Source organism: Salvelinus fontinalis, chromosome 20 (assembly GCF_029448725.1).
Source record: "Salvelinus fontinalis isolate EN_2023a chromosome 20, ASM2944872v1, whole genome shotgun sequence".
NCBI lineage: Eukaryota > Metazoa > Chordata > Actinopteri > Salmoniformes > Salmonidae > Salvelinus > Salvelinus fontinalis.
The window spans coordinates 35,822,745-35,848,792 of NC_074684.1; the positions used below are offsets into that span (position 1 = coordinate 35,822,745).

Here is a 26,048-nt window from a genome sequence, read left to right on the forward strand (position 1 = left end):
ATGCATTCATGCAATCTTTTTATTTTATTTTTACCAGACGTTGCAATACAAGGTAAACTGTCTAATGCCATATTTCCTAGGCAGGCACAGGAATTTATGAGCTATGCGAAAATAAGTGTTTCCTCATAGAGTGAACCAGTAGTCTGTAATGCAGGTTGGATGGTGCCGCCAGTGGAAACTAACATGTTTATAGATTGGATAATCTTCCTTTTTCTAAATATTTTTCGTTGTTTCGCCCAACAAGCAAGTTTTGAGTGTTTGTATGTAGGTCAATGAGAGTGTCAAAGTTGGTCAACAAAAAATGAATGGATTATTTGCTACGTGATGTTTATTTGATCGAATAGAAGTTTCGTAATGCTTATAAAGTTGTTACGAGTGTACTGATAAAAGTAGGATATGTGGCATCCCGGCAACTTTGAGAAAAAAATACTTTATATCGGAGTTGTCTCGAGATGACTTTGCATATTTTGCTTAAGGCTAGTAGCATAGCGTCTCTCTCCATTGAATACAGGTGGTTGACGTCAACAACCCTCATCGAATATTCAAAAAAAGACTACAACAATGAGATGTATCCACCTATCTAACGAACAGATAGAGGGGAGCTCGACAGCCCTCAGTGCAGCTTTGAGGAAAACGACTCCCAATGTTAGGGCAAAGAGCACAGGAGGTTGGTGGCATCTTAATTGGGGAGGACGGGCTCGTGGTCATGGCTGGAGCAGAATGATTTGAATGGTGTCAACAACATCAAACACGCGATTGATGCCATTCCATTCCACCATTCCATTCCACCATTCCAGCCATTATTATGAGCCGTCCTCCCCTCAGCAGCCTCCACTGGCAAAGATACATGTATCTTGTCAGTATATCCACAATCTTTGGTTATAATAAGGAAGTGAATGTTATTGATAATAAGGGTTAAATGGAGAAAATCGGACTTCTGAAATAAAATGGGATGGCCCTCTCTTCAGCAAAATATATTTTAAAGTGAGAGAACATCCTTACCGTTACCCTCACTTCTTGGACAGACCGGAGCCTGAGATATGATGTTTGAGAAAGTGTTCTTCTCCTTGAAAGCGTTATGGCAACGCAAGAATTTTGATCGTGCACAGGGCTGCGGGCCAGAAGGTTGTGGGTTCACAGACCACGTGGAGAAGTGTAGTGGTGGATAGATCTCCTTTATGGTAAAAGCATTGCATGAATCGATTATCGTATTTGCAGGTCTGAGAAAATATATATTTTTATAAACATTTCATGCAATTGTACTTAATTTTACAAAGCAGAATCTTTTTTAATACCACACAAATTACAGGCTAAGAAAGGACCGAGAAAGGCCTGCAGTGCCTAAAGAAAGTATTCACACCCCTTGACTTTTTCCACATTTTGTTGTGGTACAAAGTGGGATTTAATTGTCATTCTTTGTCAACGATCTACATTTTTATTTTCATTGTTAGAGTGGCCATTTGAGTATATGGTCAATATAATGGATAATCTGTGTTTTGAACCAATGGATGAGATACAGTAGTGCAGGCAGATGCAACATAGGCGGTTGTGGTGGATTGAGCCGCAGCCCATGCAAAAAAACATATCTCTTGCTTAAATTGACAGATTTTGATAGGGATTTTTTAATTATGTAGATGTTTTTGCAGGTGGAGTGAAATGCTTGTGTTTCTAGCGCCAACAGTGCAGTAATATTTATCAATATACACACGGGTTTTAAACATTTTTGTGAAATGGAAATATCACATTTACATAAGTATTCAGACCTTTACTCAGTACTTTGTTGACGCATCTTTGGCAGCGATTACAACCTCAAGTCTTCTTGGGTATGACGCTACAAGCTTGGCACCTGTATTTGGGGAGTTTCTCCCATTTTTCTCTGCAGATCCTCTCAAGCTCTGTCAGGTTGGATGAGAAGCGTCGCTGCACAGCTGTTTTCAGGTCTCCCCAGAGATGTTCGATCAGGTTTGGCCGGGCTCTGGCTGGGCCACTTAAGGACATTCAGAGACTTGTCCCGAAGCCACTCCTAAGTTGTCTTGGCTGTGTGCTTAGGGTCAATGTCCTGTTTGAAGGTTAACCTTCATTAAGGATCTCTCTGTACTTTGCTCTGTTCATCTTTGCCTCGATCCTGACTAGTCTCCCAGTCCCTGCCGCTGAAAAACATCCCTACAGCATGATGCTGCCACCACCATGCTTCACCGTAGGGATGGTGCCAGGTTTCTTCCAGACGTGACGCTTGGCATTCAAGCCAAATGGTTCAATCTTTGTTTCACCAGACCATAAAATCTTGTTTCTCATGATCTGAGAGGACTTTAGGTGCCTTTTGGTAAACTCCAAGCAGGCTGTGCCTTTTACCGAGGAGTGGCTTCCATCTGGCCACTATCATAAAGGCCTGATTGGTGGAGTGCTGCATAAATGGTTGTCCTTCTGGAAGGTTCTCCCATCTCCACAGAGGAACTCTGGAGCTCGGTCAGTGTGACCATCGGGTTCTTGGTCACAATCCTGTCTCAGAGCTCTACGGACAATTCCTTTGACCTGATGGCTTGGTTTTTGCTCTGTGGTACATTATATAGACAGGTGTGTGCCTTTCCAAATCATGGGAGACACTCGGGCTCCCAAGTGGCGCAGCGGTCTAAGGCACTGTGTCTCAGTGCTAGAGGCGTCACTACAAACACCCTGGTTCAAATTCAGGCTGTATCACAACTGGCCGTGATTGGGAGTCACATAGGGCGGCGCACAAATGGCCCAGCGTCGTCCGGGTATGGCCGGTGTAGGCCGTCATTGTAAATAAGAATTGGTTCTTAACTGACTTGCCTAGTTAAATAAAGGTTAAATAAAATATAACATTATTTTACCACTTGTGGACTCCAATCAAGTTGTAGAAACATCTCTAGGATGATCAATGGAAACAGGGTGCACCTAAGCTCAATTTCAAGTCTCGTAGCAACGGGTCTGAATGCTTACATAAATAAGGTATTTCTGTTTTTTGCTTTGTAATTATGGGGTATTGTGTGTAGATTTATGAGGGAATTATGTGTTACAGGGATCTTGTAAAGTGATAAGAATTCCTCATAATTAAGTAAAAGATCCTCTTCATTTACAAGTTGGATCACCAATAGGATATTATTTTGGAACCAATATTCAAAAAACAAAGATGTATTTTTATACAATATGTCCCAATTTTAATAATATAATATCTGTGTGGGGAGAAAATATACTTATAAATTAAGGACAATGACAAGAAAACCTGCCGAAAACCTCACTGGAACTTTGTCAATATTATAATTGCAAACCAACATGAAGGCCACCAAAAGGAGAAAGACACGATGAGGAATAAGTTCCACATAGAAGTGGGTCTTCGTAGGTATTGTTTTATCCAATTGATCTTAAAAGTATTGTCACGCCCTGACCATAGAGAGCTGTTTATTCTCTATGTTGGTTAGGTCGGGGTGTGATTAAGGGTGAGTTATCTAGGGGAATTATATGTCTATGTTGGCCTGGTATGGTTCCCAATCAGAGGCAGCTGTTTATCGTTGTCTCTGATTGGGGATCATATTTAGGTAGCCATTTCCCCATTGTGCTTTGTGGGATCTTGACTATGTATAGTTGCCTGTTAGCACTATTTTGAGCTTCCCGTTTCAGTTTGTTCGCTTTATTGTTTTTGTTCTTTGAGTTTCCTCTTCCTAATAAAAGGGATGAATACATACCACGCTGCATCTTGGTCCAATCATTATGACGATCATGACAAGTATTATAGAAAATTAATATTTTGTATTCATTCTTTTTTTTAAGTCCTGAAAATTAAGCCCATCATACTCATTACTACAGTTTTCCTAATCTAATGTGTATGGTTTCTCCACAGAAAGTTGAAAAGCATCTGGTCTATCTCTTATTTTACAGTCAAGATATAAAGATAAAGCAGCATATGTTAGTCTAGAGATTATTATGACTCTTCCTTACAATGTCCCACTGTAGACATTGATTTAGCTTCTTCTGTTTTTTTATAACAGGGTTCAAATGTAGGAAGCCTCTAGACTTCTGATCCTTTGTAATGGTTGTGCCAAAATATGTTCTAAAATAACAAAAAAAGAGTGTATTCTTTCACTGGAATACCATAGTATGAGCACTGGCGATCTTAGCATGTAAATCTTAGTTGCAAAAACTACAAGAACATTTTTTAGATGTATGCCAGCAAAGCCACTACACAACACTAAACAATAGATTAATTGCACTATAATGGTGACAAACGGTGCCCACAAACTGTTAAAGCCTACATAAAGCTGTCCCAATAGCAGAGCTTTATTTTCAGCACAATGGAGTGAATCCTTACCACTGCTACACCTGGCTATCAGCGGAGCCTTGTCTGTCAGCTAAACAGTTCCTTCATCCTCATTTACTGCCTTTAAAAAAAACATAGCTGATATGGCTGACTTGCTTAATAGTACAAACTATGGCATCAAGGGACGACGAGCGAAATCCGTGATTTCGATTAAGACATTAATGAGCGAGCTAGGATGGACGTAGTCAATATAACTATTTGTTCAGCACTTTTGAAATGTACAGCGACAGAATTCAGAACATGGGCCATTCTTACAGTATTCTCCCTGAAAACCAAGTCAAAACCGTAGGATAATTAAAGGGGGCATATAAGTAGACAATGAAAGCTCAATGTTCAATGACTACATTTCTCTAAAACAGGCTAAAGGCTGCATGTGCACTAAGTTATTAGGGGGAAAGGGACCAAATTATTAGGGTGGGGCACCTTTGCTACACAAAAAAACACATAGTATTACTTTTTTAGCTACAGTATACATATCTTCCTGGCATATTACATAATTTATACAGCAGCATACAAGACCTTTTTGGACTCACCTTGTTGTGCTTTGCTCACTTGAACAGGAAGGTGGCGCAGCGGTCCTTCTTGTGTGTACATTTTGTCATCAAACTTTCTCATCAAAGTCTGGTATTCTCTGGATGTATGGTGCTTTCAAGACAACTGGGAATCATGACGTCATTGAACTTCAGGTCGGAGCTCTAGAAAGAGGCCCGATTTCTCGACTTGGAATTCCGAGTTGAATGACCATTCAAAACACATATTCTCAGTCGGAGCTTGTTTTTCTTCAGAGTTCCCAGTTGTCTTGAACTCAGCAGAAGTCATGCTGGATTGACAGTATGGCCATTGTATTCAACCTTTTCTGGCCCATGGTGTTGAATGTTTATCCTTTTAAGCTTGGAAAAAAGACCCTTAAACCCAGACTTGGACCACGAACCCACTCCACTGAATAGCAGGCTAGTGATTATTTTGCAATGCTTGCAGTTTGCCACTGATTCCTTCCAAACCACTCATTGTTGAATTTGGGATTTCCAACTTGTGTAATGTTTATTTCCAATGGCCGATGAGCACTGATACATTTTATATATAATTTATCTTCATATGACAAGGATTCAAAAGTAATTGCCAATAGATTGTCGACTTGATTCATGATGATGACTCCTTGTCTATATTGCTAGCTAAGATTTTGAAAGTATGATATGACAGTCCAATCAAAGCTACGGTAGATATAACGTGATTTGACATAATTTTATCTGTGGCCAATGACCTTGAGTCTTCTTGGATGGGCACTTCTAATGTAAATCCATAGCAGCACTCAAGGGGCTTGAATGTCTGAGCTCTGGCCGTAGATTTTGCAGTGACCCCATGAGTGACAGAACACTGAGCCAATCACAGCGCAACTAGTGAACATTACCAACCCCTAAGCACTGTATTTTCCGCTGGCTGCCCCACCACAGAAACACTGAGCTAGGCTGAAACACCTCCATTTTGGAGTGCCTTACTCAAGAAAGCAAAAAAGAGACCATGTGTTTTTACATTGTTTGCAAACTGATGTGTGACACGTATGCAAAACGGGAAACACATTTTTTTTTTTAGCTGAACGAGCCCCACCTGCCCTGAATGACGGGTCGCCACTGAATATGAGGGTGTCACACAATCTTTGACAGCCATGAGTTCGCATTTATTCATGTTAAAAAATAGACCAGATGCTTTGGAAAATGATTATATCACATTGATCGATATCGGAATCTGACTACCGTGTAGTATCGTCAGCCAGCCATCGTCAGCTTCGCCTCTTCGTCTCTGCCCAAGTGGAGTCGAGTGACTGATTCAGGAGCCACTGAATGTAGTAACTCCATTACACCACTAGAGAGTGATCACACACCACAACAAAACACAGAGGATCAGTTTCCAATCACTATAATGACCCACATCCAATCAATTTAAGCAATATGAGAAGGAAGATACTTTATCATAAAACATGTGCAATTTAAGTCAAAATGGCAAATTTATATCCACTTCAGGAAAGATTTGTCCATTGTTTCGTGGGTGGACAAATGTTTTGTTTAAAGTGCCACATCGGGATTTTGAAATTCAATGGAGGGCGGCACAGATTAGATTTAATTTGGCAAAATCTATTTGCAGGCCAGAAAAAGGGAAGTTATTTGAAAATATATAGGTCCTTCATCATTTCTACAAACTTTTTATGTAGACGTTTAAGATGACCTGGAGTGTTTTATTAACCCAAAATAATAATTTCCCCCCCAAAAACTGCCGCAGGCTGGCTCAAACCTCCCACGGGCCGGATTGAAGGAGTTTGCAGGCCGGATCTGGCCTGCGGGGCGTATTTTTCCCACCCCTGGCATATAACAATAACCCCTGCTCTTCTAGGGGGAAAATTCTCCAAAAGCATAACGGCATGGAATAAATGCAGGCTAACAAAGAGCCTTAACTCTACTTTCTACAGTCTCCATGGAAACCTGTCTCAATTGACATTTAGTAAATCTGGATGATCTGGACCATGAAGAGCAGAACTCTTACAAAGAAAGATAGCAGTTTTGAAACGGCAGTAAAAGTGCAGTAACTGCAGTCAACTGTGGTATTTTGGACGCAGTAAAAACGATGCGTTATTCTGGTTGCAGTTTTTGCAGCATAATGCAGTTATATTACTTATACTGCACCCTGACTCCACAGGAGGCTGCTGAGAGAGGACGGGCTCATAATAATGGCTGCAACGGAGCAATTGGAATGGCATCATATTTTATACCGTTCCACCAATTCTGTTCCAGCCATTACCATGAGCCTGTCCTTCAGAGGGTGGTATCGGACAGCCCAGTACATCACTTGGGCTGAGCTCCCTGCCACCCAGGACCTCTATAACAGGCGGTGTCAGAAGGCCGGAAAATTGTCAAAGACCTCAGCCACCCAAGCCATAGACTGTTCACTCTGGAAACGCACGGCAAGCATTACCGGTGCACCAGTCTGGGACCAAAAAGCACCTGAACAGCTTCTACCCCAAAACCATAACACTGCTGAACAGTTATTCAAATGGCCACCCGGACTATTAGTATTAGTATTGATCCTTTGTTGCACTTACTCACTTACACTGCCTCTATGCACACTCATTGGACTATGCCCACACACTCACAACTACTTACACTGACACTCCAACACACACACACACACACACACACACACACACACACACACACACACACACACACACACACACACATAGGCTCACAAACCACACATGCGTATTGACGCCACAAACACGCACTTTCCTTTCCAAGCCATAGACTGTTCTCTCTGCTACCGCACGGCAAGCGGTACCGGAGCACCAAGTCTAGATCCAAAAGGCTTTCCAACAGCTTCTACCCCCAAGCCATAAGACTCCCGAATAGCTACTATTTGCATTTTTCTTAAAACCGCATTGTTGGTTAAGGGCTTGTAAGTAAGCATTTCACTGTCCTGTTGTATTTCGCGCATGGGACAAATACAATTGGATTTGATTTGACTTTTACTCTCCACATACGCTACTGCTATTCTGTATATTATCTATCCTGATTGCCTAGTCACTTTTACCCCTACCTACATGTACAAACTGTAATTACCTCAACTACCTTGTACCCCTGCACATTGACTCGTTACCGGTACTCCTTTTATATAGCCTCATTATTGGTATTTATTGTGTTACTGTTTTCTATTTTTATTTGGACATTTTCTTACTTTTTAACACTGCGTTGTTGGGAAAAGGCTCATAAGTAAGCATTTCAATGTAAAGTCTACACCTGTTGTAATCAGCGGATGTGACACTACAGTTTGATTTAAATTGAACCTTCTGTGTCTGACTCACCTCACACTGCACACATATTCTCCTCTCCTACAAGACTGGCCCCTGAATACCATGGATTACCAATAATATTCATTTATTTCATCCGTTTCAGTGGGAAAAGAGCCCTCATATTTATTGATATTTCTTTTAATATTTACTGCTCATACATGTCACGTTACACAGACAATGTCTTGAAGATGAACTGACATTTCAAAAACGTCCCTTGTAAAAGTGGTGAAGGACAACTTCCAAAAGGACTAAAACATAGCAGATAGACATAATGGCGTGTTAAGACATTTTTTTGGAGCCCCAGGCAACTGGGTCAGTGGAAAGATGCCCCTTAAAGATGTACAGAATATACTTGCACTTTCTTTGCTGCAGTTGCATAGCAACAGAGACTGGCTCCATGCAGTTGTAGCGCATGGTGGAGGGATATGTGGCGCGCTGTGCTGTGCTGCGCTGTGCTGCGCGGGGAGGCAGTGGCTGGTGATTAAGCCTGTAGTCTTTGGCTTTAATTATGAATGGCCTTCCTTCCCTCTGCCACATGGCTCCATCATGGCAACCATCAGATTGACTGAGTGACAAGAAGGAGCTATAGCCCTGACTGGGAGTAAAACACTGATGGCACACCGCTGACACTTAATCAAAAGTATTGGGCTTTAATGATTACAGGAAGTGAATGAATAGTTAAGTAACAGGTTGAAAAAAGTCTTGCTATGTTCTGAGCCTTGTTAATGTGAACATGAGGTCAATAACAGGGGCCAGTCTTAAGAGTCAATCACAGGCACTGGTCTCAATAACCTAATGATCAATTTACTTATGCGAAGGGTTCAACCGAGCTTTCAAGCATTTGCTTGCTTTTCTGATGCACTTCTGTAACAGAGAATATGTTTAGTTTTTATTGGTCTGTGTGGGCTGATTTGGGTTGATGTGAATAACATGGATATTACATGCTTTGTTTGTTTTTTAAGATTAGGGATGAGGTGCAATGGATGGTGACAGTTTTCTTCACTAATATGAATGTCATGTTGTTGTTTTGTAATCTTTGTCTTTTAACCATTCGATTTTTTTACTTGTTTTTACTATTGAGGACCAAGTGCTTTAATTAATACTTTTGAAGCGCTGTCCTCTGGGAATACAATGTGCAATGTTTTAACCCAATTCAATTCAATTGAATGTAATTATTGCATGGTCTCTTTCAAGCACAGGAGTTGAGTTCAGGTCAACTTTAATCATTGCAACTGGAAGACAATACACCACATAAACATTATTGAAGGTTTCAGAAAAATTGAAAAGAAAAAACAACATTTCTACTTTTTTTTTGCCACGGTATTGAACAACGTGATATTTACATGAATGAAATCGATGAAATCGTTTGAAATCGTTCTTTGGCAATGTGATTGCACAACAAGGAAATAATCAAACATTCATTGGAAAACCAACCAAGCTGGGTGCACTCTGCATTACATCGATTCTTCTCATAGAGCAACATAATCGTTTGCGTTTGACATCTCTATTCTATGGCTTTCGGACCCTTCTCAAATAGTCATTAACGTGGCAGTATTGTAACGTCTTGTCAGAGTAAACAAACACACACACACACAAAAAAAACATTAATAGAAAACAAAATGGTGGACTGGCTGGCTGGCAGGCTGGCCTGTGAGTCCCAAATGGCACCCTATTCTCTTTATAATGCACTACTTTTGAAAGAAAAGTGCACTATATAGGGAATGAGTTTCCATTTGGGATGCACACTGAGCATGGTTTAGTTTGGCAGGTTTGAATTAAAATAAAATAAGCACATTTGTTTCTCATTCGAGGGCTTTTCAGGCAGTGATAGTTTCTTCTTTTTCTTCCATTTGCATTAAATTACTCAGTCCAATTTCCCGGTATCGTTCTATTTGTCAAGCAGACCCTTATATGGTCATAACTTCACCTTCCTTCCCTGCATGTCACTGGAAGTGTCTGAAATGGCATCCTATTCCCTATATAGTGCAGAACTTTTGAACAGAGCCCTATTAGCTCTGGTCAAAAGTAGTGCCATTTGGGACACAGTCACCATGTGAGTCACTGGAGGAGATGGTGGTTACTTAAGCAACACTTTCTCCTTGACTTGCCACGGCAGACTCTACTATTAGTCACCAGTTCACTGACTTCCTACTGCACATAACACAGAGGGCTTGACCTGTAACACAATAACACTTCTCTAGTGTCAAGAGAGGAAGTGGAGATGGCAGTGAGGTATACAGGGAGTGAGTCTATTTCATGTCAACATTGATAGAAGAAACACATTGAATTGAATAGAATAGTCAGTGTTCCGTATCAAAGTTGATAGAATACTATGACAATGGAACTCTGCTGTCATTTGCTTGTCTAACTCCCAGTCTAGCTGTCAGTCACTCTCAGTCTTTCCCATAAACCCAAACCAAAGTCTGGCTCTCTCTGACTCGGCCTCTCCCTACTGTCTGCACATAACCTCTTTCTAACCCCTAATTACCTCTGCTGTTTGTACAGAAACGTGTTCATCATGTACAGTAACTCCACTCTATGTACATACATCCTCAGTCAGTTCACGGTATGGTAACTTTCAACAAACAGTTTGGCTGTACTAGTTGGAGCCAGTTGAACGGTGGAACATTCTGACAAATTCTAAATTCCATGTCAAACAGGTCCATATACTCCGTCCATTTACAGGGAAGTGTCTGCCAGGGAGGAGAAAACTAGGACCCAATGGTAACACATTTACAAAACAAAATGAGAGAACACTTTCAGAAATAAAGAAATATTTGCTGTTCAATATGAAAACATGTCAGTTGAAGACATCGGAATACAATTAAGTCTGGAGGGCAGGCACAATGTTAAAGGGTGTATGGTTGTTGGACACACACACTCACACACTATTGATATATTCTGAATAACACTAGAACACTGACACATTTATTGTTTAAGAGGCAGAAGAAGACTGAAGGCCATACTAGAGGCTTTTCAGTTGATCCATCTAGCCGTAGAGCTAACAGACTGGGTTCAAATACTATTTGAAACCTTTTAAATAGTTTTACAGTTTGCTTTAGCCTGGCTGGGGTGCCAGGTGAGTGGGGTTTGCACTTTTGGGACTTTACTATTGGTTGCATTGCAACAGGCAAGCTCAATTAAGCACATATTAAATTATTTGAAATAATTTCCAATAGTTTTTGAACCCAGGTTTGTTATACATAAAGCCCAGAGTAGCCGGGCCTCATAATTGCAGTGATTTCCCCATAAAATGTCTCCCTGAAGAAGATATGTCATTAAAACCCAGCTCATCTGAAGAAATACAATATCAATTTTTAAAAATTAAATCAAAATAAAATTAAATAAAATTGAGTGTATAAGAATTGGCGGCAAAACCTTTGTTTTCTCTTCTAGGATCTAAGTTTATATGAAAATAAGTCATGCTTCATGCTAAATACATTGTTTATCTTACATGATCTTTGAATAAAAAAAGATTTACTTTTGCATCTTATTTACAAGCACCCATGCAATATAACTGAGAAAGTCCTGCAGGTCAAATTGCTTCAATTAAGAAAGGAAAAATAAAATATTTTCTAACCTTTTTACAGAGTTGTCCAGACTGGACAAATTGCTTATACTTTTATGAGGGTAGAGGAAGAAGGGGAAGCAATACAAACAGAATTGCAAGAAACAACAACGAATCCACAGTTTATGTATATAGTTTTCTGAGTCTGTAGAAATGATAGGCAGGTGTCGTAGCATGGGTTATATTTAAACCGGCGTTCACGTTTGTGGAAGAGGAATACTGGAAGAGTTTCAGGGACGTCTAGGCTACTGTATGTCTGAAATGGCACCCTATTCCCGATATAGTGCACTCCTTTTGTCCAGAGCCCATGAACCCATAGCACACTACTTTTGTCCAGAGCCCATGAACCCATAGCACACTACTTTTGACCAGATCCATGAGGTTCTGGTCAAAGTAGTGCACTAAAAAGGGAATGGGAGGACATTTCAAACGCAGCTGAGAAACAAGAACAAGATAGATGAGATACAGTATATTGCCTCTGACCCAGCACTAAGTCATCACCATGGCACCAAAAATTGAACAGTATATTAACAGTATAGATCTAACTATGCTTAAATACTAAGGAGTGATCTTAAAGGAATCATGCCCATTCTCAATGATGCTTTTACTATTGGTGATAGAAATCACCGTAATAAAAAGAAATAAGTGCATGATTCTTTAAGAATGGATTTTACAATTATTGAGACATTTACGGTGTTCTCCTATCTCTTCTCTACAGGTCTTCTGATGTTGCTATGCCTTTTATGTTTGTCTTTGTAAGCTGTCAGATTGGCTACATTGAAGCAACCTGGTCGCTCGTCTTTGGCACAGTCTTACATTTTGTGCTCATGGGCGTAGGATGACGTGTGTGAGCAGCAAGTTTTAACAGTTTTCAATCTGTTAGTATCATTGGCTCAACTTCCTGGCTTACATTACTGGAAGATTGCTACAAATTCACAGATACACTTCTGACAAGTTACAGATGACACAAAACGCTCAGCTATTCTCCTCAATGATTCTATTTTTAGCATGTATTTCCCTAATTAGTGACAAAAATGTGTTTTTCTATGGCTTGCATCCCCTTTACACAACATAAAAACATCAACAGAGACACGTGAGAATCAATTACCCATCAGAGTTAGTGTTGAAACATATAGGAAACGTATAGTAGAAACAGATTTTTGATATTGCCATAAATAAGTAGGATTCTCCTAATGCCCCCGGAGGAGAGATAGAGGTTAAAGGTTAAAGAGAGAGAGATGGAGTAGTGTCTATTGAGACTAATGCTTAATAACGTTATCTCTTGGCCTGTTGGTGGTTGGTTGGTTGGTCGGTGTGTAGACCTGGTGTGTAGTCCAACTGTAGGTCTATCTGCGCTCAGGCCTGGCCATATACCCTTTTCACACTACTGATGCCAAACCAAGCTGTACTGGGCTGGCCTGGTTACGCATCCACCATAATTGCTGCTGGAACCATGCTGGAAAGCTAAATCTGAAAAGAATATATCCGAGCCAGCGCAGTATAGGCTACAGTTAGGGTCGGCTCTATAGTGGGAATCAGGCATTAGAGACAAAATACACAGTGACAACCAACTGTTAAAAGCAGCGGGTGGCCATCCTATCGCCTCTGACCAGAATATCTGCTGTCGTTTTCTGTTCATTCCCGACAATTCTACATGTTGAATCTCCACCGTTCGTCCACACCCAGCAAGTGTTGGCTAACACACCCCGCAACACTCTGCGGCCGCCCGCTGCTTTTCCACGTTGGTCTTTGCAGTGTGTCTTAGCTATTAGTTTCTAGGTCTTGGTGGTTGGTGTGCAGACCAGATGTGTAGGCCTTAGTTAGTTCCTTAGGGCCTCTTTCTGCTCCTTCTCCTTCTGAGCAGCCTTGGCGGCGCGGTTAGTGATGTTGTTGAGACACGCCCTGACGCCCGCCAGGTGAAGCAACGACCCCGCCGCCTCCTTCATCTCCTCGTCATCGCTCTCCGACGGTGGCTTCTCCACCGCTGCCGCTGCTGAACGGCGCTTTTTCAGCGGCAGCGTGTCGCCCAGGGCCCGCAGGCGGTTTTTCGTCCAGGGCAGGCCCCGTCGCCGGGCATGCTGGGAGAGGAAGGAGACAGAGGCAGAGTCCAGCGGGACTTCTTGAGGTTCCGATTTGACCTCTCGGTGGACGCCGACTTCCACCGCGATGATGTCATCGTCGTCGTCTAACGTGGAGGGCCCCTGGGAAGAGCAGGGCATGCTGGGGGATTTGGCGGTGCTGTAGTTGTGGTCCTCCTGGAGGTCGTCGCTGGGAGGGGGGGAGGGAGAGTCACAGGGGTGGCCGATGTTGCCTTGGGTCAGGTAGTCCCCCAGAGCTGACCTGGAGAGACACACAGGGGATCAGAGGGCTACAGTTACTCTTAATGTGAACAGACTACATTTAGAACGCGTCCCAAATGGCACCCTGTTCCCTATACAGTGCACTACTTTTGACCAGAGCCCATACAGTTCACAAAGGGGACAGGCTACAGTCACTGTTGACATACATCACACTTGTCTACTGTTTCTACAGACTGTAGTGCATGTCTAGCCCTGTGCGCCAGGCTTTTGGCTGCACCATAGTATCATCAGACACACGGCTACTGCATATGTAAACTCATACCTTTGATAAGTAGTCACATTTGGGTTGACATTTTTCAAACACATATTTGTTACTGTGTGGACTACAGGAAAAGGAGGACCGAGCACGCCTCCATTCTCATCGACGGGGCTGTAGTGGAGCAGGTTGAGAGTTTCAAGTTCCTCGGTGTCCACATCAACAACAAACGAGAATGGTCCAAACACACCAAGACAGTCGTGAAGAGGTCACGACAAAGCCTATTCTCCCTCAGGAAACGAAAAAGATTTGACATGGGTCCTGAGATCCTCAAAAGGTTCTACAGCTGCAACATCGAGAGCATCCTGACTGGTTGCATCACTGCCTGGTATGTCAATTGCTCGGCCTCTGACCGCAAGGCACTACAGAGGGTAGTGCGTACGGCCCAGTACATCACTGGGGCTAAGCTGCCTGCCATCTAGGACCTCTACGCCAGCCGGTGTCAGAGGAAGGCCCTAAAAATTGTCAAGGACCCCAGCCACCCCAGTCATAGACTGTTCTCTCTACTACCGCATGGCAAGCGATACTGGAGTGCCAAGTCTAGGACAAAAAATGCTTCTCAACAGTTTTTACCCCCAAGCCATAAGACTCCTGAACAGGTAATCAAATGGCTACCTGGACTATTTGCATTGTGTGCCCCCCCCCAACCCCCCCCCAACCCTCTTTTTACACTGATGCTACTCTCTGTTTATCATATAAGCATAGTCACTTTAACTATACATTCATGTACATACTACCTCAATTGGGCCGACCAACTAGTGCTCCCACACATTGGCTAACCGGGCTATCTGCATTGTGTCCCGCCACCCGCCAACCCCTCTTTTTACGCTACTGCTACTCTCTGTTCATCATATATGCGTAGTCACTTTAACCATATCTACATGTACATACTACCTCAAATCAGCCTGACTAACCGGTGTCTGTATGTAGCCTCGCTACTTTTATAGCCTCGCTACTGTATATAGCCTGTCTTTTTACTCTTGTTTTATTTCTTTACTTACCTATTGTTCACCTAACACCTCTTTTTGCACAATTGGTTAAAGCCTGTAAGTAAGCATTTCACTATAAGGTATACAACACCTGTTGTATTCGGCGCACGTGACAAATAAACTTTGATTTGATTTGATATACCATAAAAGCGGATCAGAGCACCACGCCATCCTATAAATCCAAAATAGTCCCGCTGTCCGCCCCCGCCACACCCTCCCTCAGATCAAACGTTGTTTTCTTTTAGCAGGACAGTCTGTTGGCATATTACTATCTCATGGGAAGGACATACCCTCTTTTATATGATCAAATATTCAGTGCATACCTTATGTGAGCTGCTGCCTTGCCTGTGGGGATGTTTAATTCATGACATGGCGTGTATGTGTGGTGTGTGTGTGTGTGTGTGTGTGAGTGTGTGTGTGTGTGTGTGTGTGTCCCTTCATTCTCTCATGCTACCTTGATGGATGAGCAGGTCCAGGCCTGTTCCTAAATCTTCTCTGAATCACGAGGCTCTTCACAGGAATAAACCATTGTGAAGGCTGTATAAACACACCTGTTTGGGCAATGACTCCCAAATGGCACCCTATTCCCTACATAGTGCCCTATTTTTGACCAGGGCCCATAGGGTAGTAGTGCACTATGTAGGGAATAGGGTGCCATTTAGGATGTAATCTGCGTCTGAACTCAATAGGAGCATGTAGTACTGTACTACACCTTTGTGTGAAGGTTCCAGTTTTGAGTACAATAAACAAATTGACGTGCGATTATGTAAATGGTGGAAAAATACAGTTTGGTGTCGAGGTGTGTGTATTATCCAGGTAAAATTCTACGTCATAACCAGCCGAGTGATCATTGACAGTTTCACTGACCTTATCGCAGTGGTCCTGCTTCCCACGGAGCATATGGGTAGGGGTCGGATGACAGGAAACAGACCCTGGCTCCTGATGCGGGCCCCATTTTGGATCACGCCTTGAGGAACTACAGAGAGAGGAGCAGACATAAGGACTTACATAGAGATACATACGAACAAATTCACACCAAAAACAGCATAAAAAACACATTTCTGTATGTACACACACAGAAATGCACACAAATACACATGCATATATATATATATATATATATATATATATATATATATATATATATATATATATATATATATATATATATATATATATATATATATATATATATATATATATATATATATATATATATATACAGAACACAACAAAAAGCAGTTTAATTGCTAAGATCTCAAGGAGACGTCAGGGAAATAAAATATGAAATAATGTCTGCATCATAAGGCATTGTAGTGACCTTAAAGGAGAAGTTTTATTTTTTACAACCAATCTCTACTTTTGATGGAAATGGCTCCAGACACCTTTATTGTGATTTCACATGTTTTTGAGAAACTGACCCCAAACAGCAAATCCCTTCCTCATCCTCATTGTGTAGTATGGGGGCCCTGCAAAAACATGAGCAAAGGCTCCAAAAACACCCAAATCTGTCCTTTTAGAAACGGCAAAGCTCCCAGTATAGTGATGCGTATCTTTTTAAATGTTGTACACATGAAATTGTGTCATTCGGGAACATTACCCACAATGTTATATACCGTTTTGTGCAACTCGAGCCATTTCCCCCACCCAGCTGTTCCGTTATATGTGTCGCCTGCTGCTACAGGTAACTACCAAAACATCAACATAGTGTCTTAATAGGGTGTTTGGGCCACCACGACCCAGAACAGATTCAATGCACCGTGGCATAGATTGGAACTTCCTGTTTGGAAGCAGCCATGCTTTCAATACACTTTGTATCCCTCATTTACTCCAGTGATTCTTTTGTTATGGCAGTTACCTGTAGAATGGACGACGAGGTATCGCTCGAGTCGCATCAAAATGAAATAGAACGTTGCGTACAAAGTTCGGAATGACACAATTTCATGTGTTGAAACATGCATCACTAACAGACCTTCATCACTATGCTGAGACTGTGTTGTTTCTAAAGAGGATGTGTTTGGGTGTTTTTGGAGCCTTTGCTCATGTTTTCTCAGGAAGTTTGCCGTTTGGGGTAAGTTTCTCAAAAATGTGAGATCACCAAAAAAGGTGTCTGGACACTTCTACAACATGCCATTTACAACAAAAATCGAGATTTGGTTGTAAAAAAGAAAACTTATTTAATCCAACACCTAGACCTTGTCAAGAGGGTGGGGGATGGGGGATATTGTGTGTATGTGTTTCTATGTACAGTATACCGCGACCACGTGGGAAGCATGGCTAGTACACTGTGTTCCGTTCTGCCTAACTTACACAGCACTGGCTTTCTTTAGTGAGAGGATCGATGGAGGGAGAGAGGAAGAGAGAGAGCGAAAGGGAGAGAGAGGGGAGTGGGAGAGAGGAAAATAGGAAGAGAAAGAGAAAAAAGAGAGAGAGAGACAACGATAGGTATTTAAATAAAGAGGGGTAGAGAGAAATATACAGAGGGAACGATAGAGGGTAAGAGGAAGTGTGTGAGCCAGGGCTCCAGTCATTCGAGGCTGGCTGCTCAGCTCGCGACAGACGCCCCAGTTCAGCTCAGTAAAACAGCTGTCATCCACGTCTCTCTCTGGATCCCTGGGGTCAGTGTGCTTTTCAGAAATGATGACCACCATTTGCTTTTGTCTGCGACTTCTTTTTTTTCTTTTTTAGAAAGCATGTGAACTCACACATTTGGCCCTATCATCACAGTAGCTGTCGTCTGCCATTTTAGGACTAAGTAGGCCTATGTGCAATATGCATGCATTATGTACCGTAAAAGAGTGTCTCTGTTGTACTGTACCTATAGGGTTTTGCCTATTAGCCCCTAAGTGTTAGCCCACATCCATTATCCATGTTAATCCTATTGACTCTGGTTGTGGGGCTGACCCTGATATCTTTAGGGCTGCTCCTGTTATCCTTATAAGTAAGTCCCTGCCTGTCTGCAAACTATCTCCATTGTAATCTTGATCACTTGCTGTGTGTGTGTGTGTATGTGTGTGTGTGTGTGTGTGTGTGTGTGTGTGTGTGTGTGTGTGTGTGTGTGTGTGTGTGTGTGTGTGTGTGTGTGTGTGTGTGTGTGTGTGTGTGTGTGTGTGTGTGTGTGTGTGTGTGTGTGTGTGTGTGTGTGTGTGTGTGTGTGTGTGTGAGTGAAAGTGTGCACAAGACTATCTTTGTGTGTGTCAATGTGTGTGCTACTGCTTGGTCTTTCTGGGTCAACATCCCCCTCTGCTTTCTCCCTCCCCCTTTTGGGTCTCTCTCTCGCTCCGGCGGCAGGGAGGGCTTTCCGTTGCCGTGGAGACGGCTCCCATTCCACATGCCACAGAGCGGTAGATCATGCTTCAGCGGAGGAGGCAGGAAATACCTCTCTGTGTTCAACACAGCCTCAGAGGCAGAGCACACAGCTAAGAGATGACCCCGTTTACCCCATAGACACACTGCACACTCTACCCTGGCCTGGCCCAGCTCTGCCTAATCTAACCCTGGCCTGGCCCTAGCCCAGCTCTGCCTAATCTAACCCTGACCTGGCCCTAGCCCAGCTCTGCCTAATCTAACCCTGGCCTGGCCTAGCTCTGCCTAATCTAACCCTGGCCTGGCCCTAGCCCAGCTCTGCCTAATCTAACCCTGGCTGGCCCTAGCCCAGCTCGGCCTAATCTAAACCTGGCCTGGCCCTAGCCCAGCTCTGCCTAATCTAAACCTGGCCTGGCCCAGCTCGGCCTAATCTAACCCTGGCCTGGCCCAGCTCTGCCTAATCTAACCCTGGCTGGCCCTAGCCCAGCTCGGCCTAATCTAACCCTGGCTGGCCCTAGCCCAGCTAGGCCTAATCTAACCCTGGCCTGGCCCTAGCCCAGCTCTGCCTAATCTAACCCTGGCCTGGCCCTAGCCCAGCTCTGCCTCATCTAACCCTGGCCTGGCCCTAGCCCAGCTCTGCCTAATCTAACCCTGGCCTGGCCCAGCTCTGCCTAATCTAACCCTGGCCTGGCCCTAGCCCAGCTCTGCCTAATCTAACCCTGGCCTGGCCCTAGCCCAGCTCGGCCTAATCTAACCCTGGCCTGGCCCTAGCCCAGCTCTGCCTAATCTAACCCTGGCCTGGCCCTAGCCCAGCTCTGCCTAATCTAACCCTGGCTGGCCCTAGCCCAGCTCTGCCTAATCTAACCCTGGCCCTGCCTGGATCCACAGGCAACTCTGTTCGATTTGTCCACTGACTCTCTCTCTCTCTCTGTTTCCCTGTCGATCTTTCCTATCCATTTATACAAAATGTTTCCCTCTTTCTGTAGGTCTTTTCATTTGCTTGCTTACTTGCTTTCTGTCCCTCTTTCCTTTTTATCTCTCTCTCTCTCTCTGTTGCTCGCTCCCTCTCTCTCCTTTCCCTTTATTTCCCTGTCCCTGTCTCTCTCTCTCTCTCTCCCCCGCTTAGTCTCCCATGCAGCCATGCTATGTATAGCGGTGACTCATGTCTTCCAACTTCGGAGGCATGCCGTCTCTGCAGGTATAAAGCCTGAGACATATGCTGCTGAGAAGCTGGGAGAAAACACGGCTCACATTGTCTCTGCACCCTGGCGATACAGAGAGAATATATACAGTGAGCTCTTAAAGTATCGGGACAGTGACCATTATGGTGTTGTTAAAGTGCAGAATGTCAGCTTTAATTTGAGGGTATCATCCATATCAGGTGAACCGTTTAGATGTTGCAGCACTTTTAATACATACTGTAGTCCCCCCATTGTAGGGGACCAAACGTATTAGTACAAATTCAGATGTGTATTAAAGTCGTCAAAAGTTGAGTATTTGGCCCCATATTCCTAGCACGCTATGACTACATCAAGCTTGTAACCGGAGGGTTCAGACGCAGTGTCCAGAGCTCAGGGTTAAAGGTCATTCCCAGCAGACCTTGAGAAAGCAACCGTTTCAGGGCTAGCATGGGGAAACCAGGGCTAGCATGGGGAAACCAGGGCTAGCATGGGGAAACCAGGGCTAGCATCGTGGAAACCAGGGCTAGCATGGGCAAACCAGGGCTAGCATCGTGGAAACCAGGGCTAGCATCGTGGAAACCAGGGCTAGCATCGTGGAAACCAGGGCTAGCATCGTGGAAACCAGGGCTAGCATCGTGGAAACCAGGGCTAGCATCGTGGAAACCAGGGCTAGCATCGTGGAAACCAGGGCTAGCATCGTGGAAACCAGGGCTAGCATTGTGGAAACCAGGGCTAGCATCGTGGAAACCAGGGCTAGCATCGTGGAAACCAGGGCTAGCATCGTGGAAACCAGGGCTAGCATCGTAGAAACCAGGGCTAGCATCGTGGAAACCAGGGCTAGCATTGTGGAAACCAGGGCTAGCATCGTGGAAGATACAGCATCAGCATGTAGACAGTTTCCGCTGTGTTTCAACTCAGCACAGCTTAGAGTAGACCAAGGCTGTGGGCTGTGGGACTGGGTTAGTGAGCTAGTAGAGTAATGTACGTTCTTACACTTTCCATGCCGATAAATCTTCTTCAAATGAATTGAATTAATAGTGGCTATCTGTCCACTCTCTACCCACCTACTGTATACTACCTCTCTCTTTCTTTCTCCATCCATCCCTCTCTCTCTCTCTCCCTCCCTGTTTCTCCATCCCTCTCTCTCCATTCCTTTCGCTCTCTCCCTCCCTCCCTTCATTTCTCTCTCCATTCCTATCTCCCTCCCTCTCTCCCACCTCTCTCCCCTCCCTCCTCCTCCCTCTTTCCCTCCATTCCTCCCTCCCTCTCCCTCCTTCCATTCCTCTCTCCCCCTCTCTCTCCTTCCATCCATCCCTCTCTCTCTCCCTCCCTGTTTCTCCATCCCTCTCTCTCCATTCCCTTCGCTCTCTCCCCCTCTCTCTCCCTCCCTCCCTCCCTCTCCCTCCTTCCATTCCTCTCTCCCTCCCTCTCTCTCTCCCACCTCTCTCCCTCATCCATCCTCCTCCCTCTCCCCATCTCTCCCTCCTTCCCTCCCTCTATCCCTCTCTCTTCCTCTACTCCTCTCTCCTACCTCCCACCTCTCCCCCCTCCCTCACTCTCTCTGTCCACTATCTACCCACCTATCCCACCTTTTTGATAATGGAGTAATGATCAATGTTTTCCCTCTCCCCTTTTCTCTCTCCTCTCTACCCATCCCTCTCTCCTTCCCTCCCTCCCACCGGACCCATCAGTCACAGGCAGATCTGTAGGGAGGCCGGGCCCCTCAGATGCTTTCCACGCCGGCTCCTTGACCATTACTCCATTATCAGAGCCAAGGAGTGGCGATGGAGAGGATGGAGGACACGGCCCAGACGCCTAATGTATCCATTTCCCCCATTTAGAGCACGGCTGGCCCACCGCACTCCCAGAGTGCACTCTGATTGGGATTGAATGTCCATTTAAACTGCCAGCCAGCCCACCAGGGAGAAAAGAGAGGGGGAGAGGAAGAGGGAGAGCGAGGGAGACAGGGATGGAGGATGTCAGAGGAGAGAGGGAGATAAAGTGAGGGGAGAGAGCGAAAGTGATGAGAGAGGAAAAGTGACGAGAGAGAGAGGGAGGGTGAGAGAGAGTTATGGAAAGCTAAAGTGGAGGTGAAAAAAATCACATGATGCCTTCCCGAGCTTCAGATCACAGCAGAGTTTTTTTAAACTTTCAAACACGCCCTGTCAAACGGAAGCATCCTCTGAAATGTTGCCAAGTGTCAGGATGCAGCACTTGGTATTCTCAAGGTGCCTTCTAAAAAATAATTCAGAACTCAGGAGTTGGCATCCGAGCAGAGAGAGAGAGAGGGAGAGAGAGAGATTAAGACAGACACACAAACAAGACACAGCGATGCAGAAAGGTAGCCTACCTTGTAAGATAACTCCACCGTTCTTTCTTAAGAAGGGACTCCCTGGCCATAGTGGAGGACTGAAGAGAGAGAGAGGAGAGAGAGGGAGAGGGGGAAGGGATAGAGAGAGAGTGACAAACAACGAGTGAGAGAGAGAGAGATTATAAAATCCATGTACACAAACAACAAGTGTGCAGTTAAAATTGGCAAAAAACACACATTTCTTTCCACAGGGCTGTGGGGTGAGACAGGGACGCAGCTTAAGCCCCACCCTCTTCAACATATATATATATATATATAAACACATTGGCGAGGGCACTAGAACAGTCTGCAGCACCCGGCCTCACCCCACTAGAATGGTGTCTAATGTCTACTGTCTGCTGATGATCTGGTGCTTCTGTCCCTAACCAAGGAGGGCCTACAGCAGCACCTAGATCTTCTGCACAGATTCTGTCAGACCTGGGCCCTGACAGTAAATCTGAGTAAGACAAAAATAATGGTGTTCCAAAAAAGGTCCAGGTGCCAGGACCACAAATACAAATTCCATCTAGACACTGGTGCCCTAGAGCACACAAAAAACTATACATACCTTGGCCTAAACATCAGCGCCACAGATAACTTCAGCAAAGCTGTGAATGAGCTGAGGGACAAGGCAAGAAGGGCCTTCTATACCATCAAAAGGAACATAAAATTTGACATATCAGTTAAAAATACTTGAATCAGTTATAGAACCCATTGCCATTTATGGTTGTGAGGTCTGGGGTCCGCTCACCAACCAAGAATTTACAAAATGTGACAAACACCAAATTGAGACTCTGCATGCAGAATTCTGCAAAAATATCCTCTGTGTATAACGTAAAACACCAAATAATGCATGCAGAATAGAATTAGACTGATACCCGCTAATTATCAAAATTAGCCGTTAAATTCTACAACCACCTAAAGGGAAGCGATTCCCAAACCTTCCCTAAGAAAGACATCACCTACAGAGAAATGAACTTGGAGAAGAGTCCCCTAAGCAAGCTGGTCCTGGGGCTCTGTTCACAAACACAAACAGACCCCACAGAGCCCCAGGACAGCAACACAATTAGCCCCAACCAAATCATGAGAAAACAAAAAGATAATTACTTGACATATTGGAAAAAATTTAGAGCAAACTAGAATGCTATTTGGCCCTAAACAGAGAATACACAGTGGCAGAATACCTGACCACTGTGACTGACCCAAACTTAAGGAAAGCTTTGACTATGTACAGACTCAGTGAGCATAGCCTTGCTATTGAGAAAGGCCGCCGTAGGCAGACCTGGCTCTCAAGAGAAGACAGGCTATGTGCACACTGCCCACAAAACGAGGTAGAAACTGAGCTGCACTTCCTAACTTCCTGCCAAGTGTATGACCATATTAGAGACACATATTTCCCTCAGATTACAAAGATTCACAAAGAATTCTGAAAACAAACCCAATTTTGATAAACACCCATATCGATTGGGTGAAATACCACAGTGTACCATCACAGCAGAAAGATTTGTGACCTTTTGCAACAAGAAAAGGGCAACCAATGAAGAACAAACACCATTGTAAATACAACCTATGTTTATGTTTATATATTTTCCCTTTTGTACTTTAACTACTTGCACATAATATGACATTTGTCATGTCCTTATTCTTTTGGAACTTTTGTGAGTGTAATGTTTACTGCACATTTTTATTGTTCATTTCACTTTTTTGTTTATTATCTACTTCACTTGCTTTGGCAAAGTTAACATATGTTTCCCATGCCAATAAAGCCATTAAATTGAAATTGAATTCAGAGAGAGACAGACAGAAAGAGTGAGAGAGAGAGTAAGAGAGAGAGTGAGAGAGAGAGAGAGAGTATGAGAGAGAGTGAGAGAGAGAGACCTGTTGTGACCTGTTGCCACAAGAAAAGGGCAACCAGTGAAGAACAAACACCATTGTAAATACAACCCATATTTATGGTTATTTATTTTCCCTTGTGTACTTTAACCATTTGTACATTGTTACAACACTGTATATATATATATAATGTCTTTATTGTTTTGAAACTTCTGTATGTGTAATGTTTACTGTTAATTTTTATTGTTTATTTCACTTTTGTATATTATTATTACCTCACTTGCTTTGGCAATGTTAACACATGTTTCCCATGCCAATAAAGCCCCTTGAATTGAATTGAATTGAGAGAGAGAGAGAGAGAGAGAGAGAGAGAGAGAGAGAGAGAGAGAGAGAGAGAGAGAGAGAGAGAGAGAGAGAGAGAGAGAGAGAGAGAGAGAGAGAGAGACAGACAGACAGACAGACAGACAGACAGACAGACAGACAGACAGACAGACAGACACAGACAGACAGACAGACAGACAGACAGACAGACAGACAGACAGACAGACAGACAGACAGACAGACAGACAGACAGAAAGAAAGAAAGACTGAGAGAAAGATTGAGAGAGAGAGAGACAGACAGACAGACAGACAGACAGACAGACAGACAGACAGAAAGAGTGAGAGAGAAAGATGGTCAATCATTTGATCATGTAAGTTCATGTGGCGCCCTATTACCAGGGCCCTGGTCAAAAGTAGTGCCCTAGAGAGGGTATAGGGTGCCATTTTAGACTCAGCCAAACTGAAATGAAAGCAGGAATTTGAGCTCATAAGCCTGTGCTCCTGATGACAGTGATATATTCCAGCATTACCATTATTCTATCCCCTGTGATTACCACAGAGAATTACTGCCTCACTGATGTGGTCCACAGGGGTGATTCCTCATGACTTCCCCCCCAACACACACACACACACACACACACACACACACACACACACACACACACACACACACACACACACACACACACACACACACACACACACACACACACTCGCACAAAGCACACATTTACGACAAACAGCCGCACATAACACTTACAAAAACATACACAGGCGCGCGGATACACACGCGCACGCACGCACGCACACACACACACACACACACACAGAGAAGGTGAGGAGGAGTATTTTGTACACACACACACACACACACACACACACAGAGAAGGTGAGGAGGAGTATTTTGTACACACACAAGTCTAAGACTTAAATGTTGTTCTTTCTGTGTACCGTGTTATCCAGGGTCCTCACAGGACTAAGTCTCTCAAGTCTGTAGAGGAGCTGTAAGGTTTGCAGACAGTGTTCAGTGGTCTTCAGATCCAGATTAGTGAGCGCGGTCCGGTGAGCTCTCACAGACTTAACTTTGTAAATCACGAAAGGTTTCAGCTGGGACTGTCCAAGACTCACTGGTGCTGTGGGCAGCTACTTTACAGGCTTAGTACAGACTGACTGAACAAACCCTTTTAGGACCATTAAGAGACACAGTGAGACTGAACAAACTCCTCCAGGACTACAGAGAGACAAAGTAGATTAGAGACTGAACAAACTCAACTCCTTCAGGAGCAAAGAGACACTATTTTCTATTAGCCCCAGAGAGACACTATACTCCACTTTACTGAGCTGTTCTCATTACACCACTCACTGAGAGAGTCAAGTCACAATGTAATATTAGCTCTTCTATTGTTCCTGAGCCCATCTGAAAGACAGGAAAAAAGAGCGGATTTGGAGGTCTAGAACCTCTCCTCCTGTTCTCTCTCTCTCTCTTCTCTGATGTTTTAACCAGAGATGGACTAAAGCAGGTAACAAAAACAACACAAACAAAAAAATACAGCCCTGAGCCACCTGCTGTTGCCATGGAGAGTTAAGCGTTGCCACGGCGATAACATATTTTTTTGCGCTAACTGCCTGTCTCTTTTGTTCTTTCTCCCCAATTCTCTCTCTCTCTCTCTGTCTCTATCTGTCTCCCCGTCTCTCCCTCTATTTTCCACT

The 26,048-nt window shown here is 43.8% G+C and overlaps 1 protein-coding gene across 2 annotated transcripts in view; it reads right to left on the reverse strand.

The window, feature by feature from the left end:
- Positions 1 to 9,376: 9,376 nt before the first annotated feature.
- The window catches only part of ches1 (checkpoint suppressor 1), a 51,239-nt gene continuing 34,567 nt past the window's right edge, over positions 9,377 to 26,048 (reverse strand). For both annotated transcript variants that reach the window (XM_055873341.1, XM_055873342.1), the window contains exons 4-6: positions 22,185 to 22,243; positions 16,215 to 16,323; positions 9,377 to 14,082 (exon numbers count right to left, since the gene is read on the reverse strand). In XM_055873341.1, the coding sequence (XP_055729316.1) occupies positions 13,563 to 14,082; positions 16,215 to 16,323; positions 22,185 to 22,243 (688 nt within the window). In that variant the 3' untranslated portion in view covers positions 9,377 to 13,562. The remainder of the gene's footprint in view (positions 14,083 to 16,214; positions 16,324 to 22,184; positions 22,244 to 26,048) is intronic.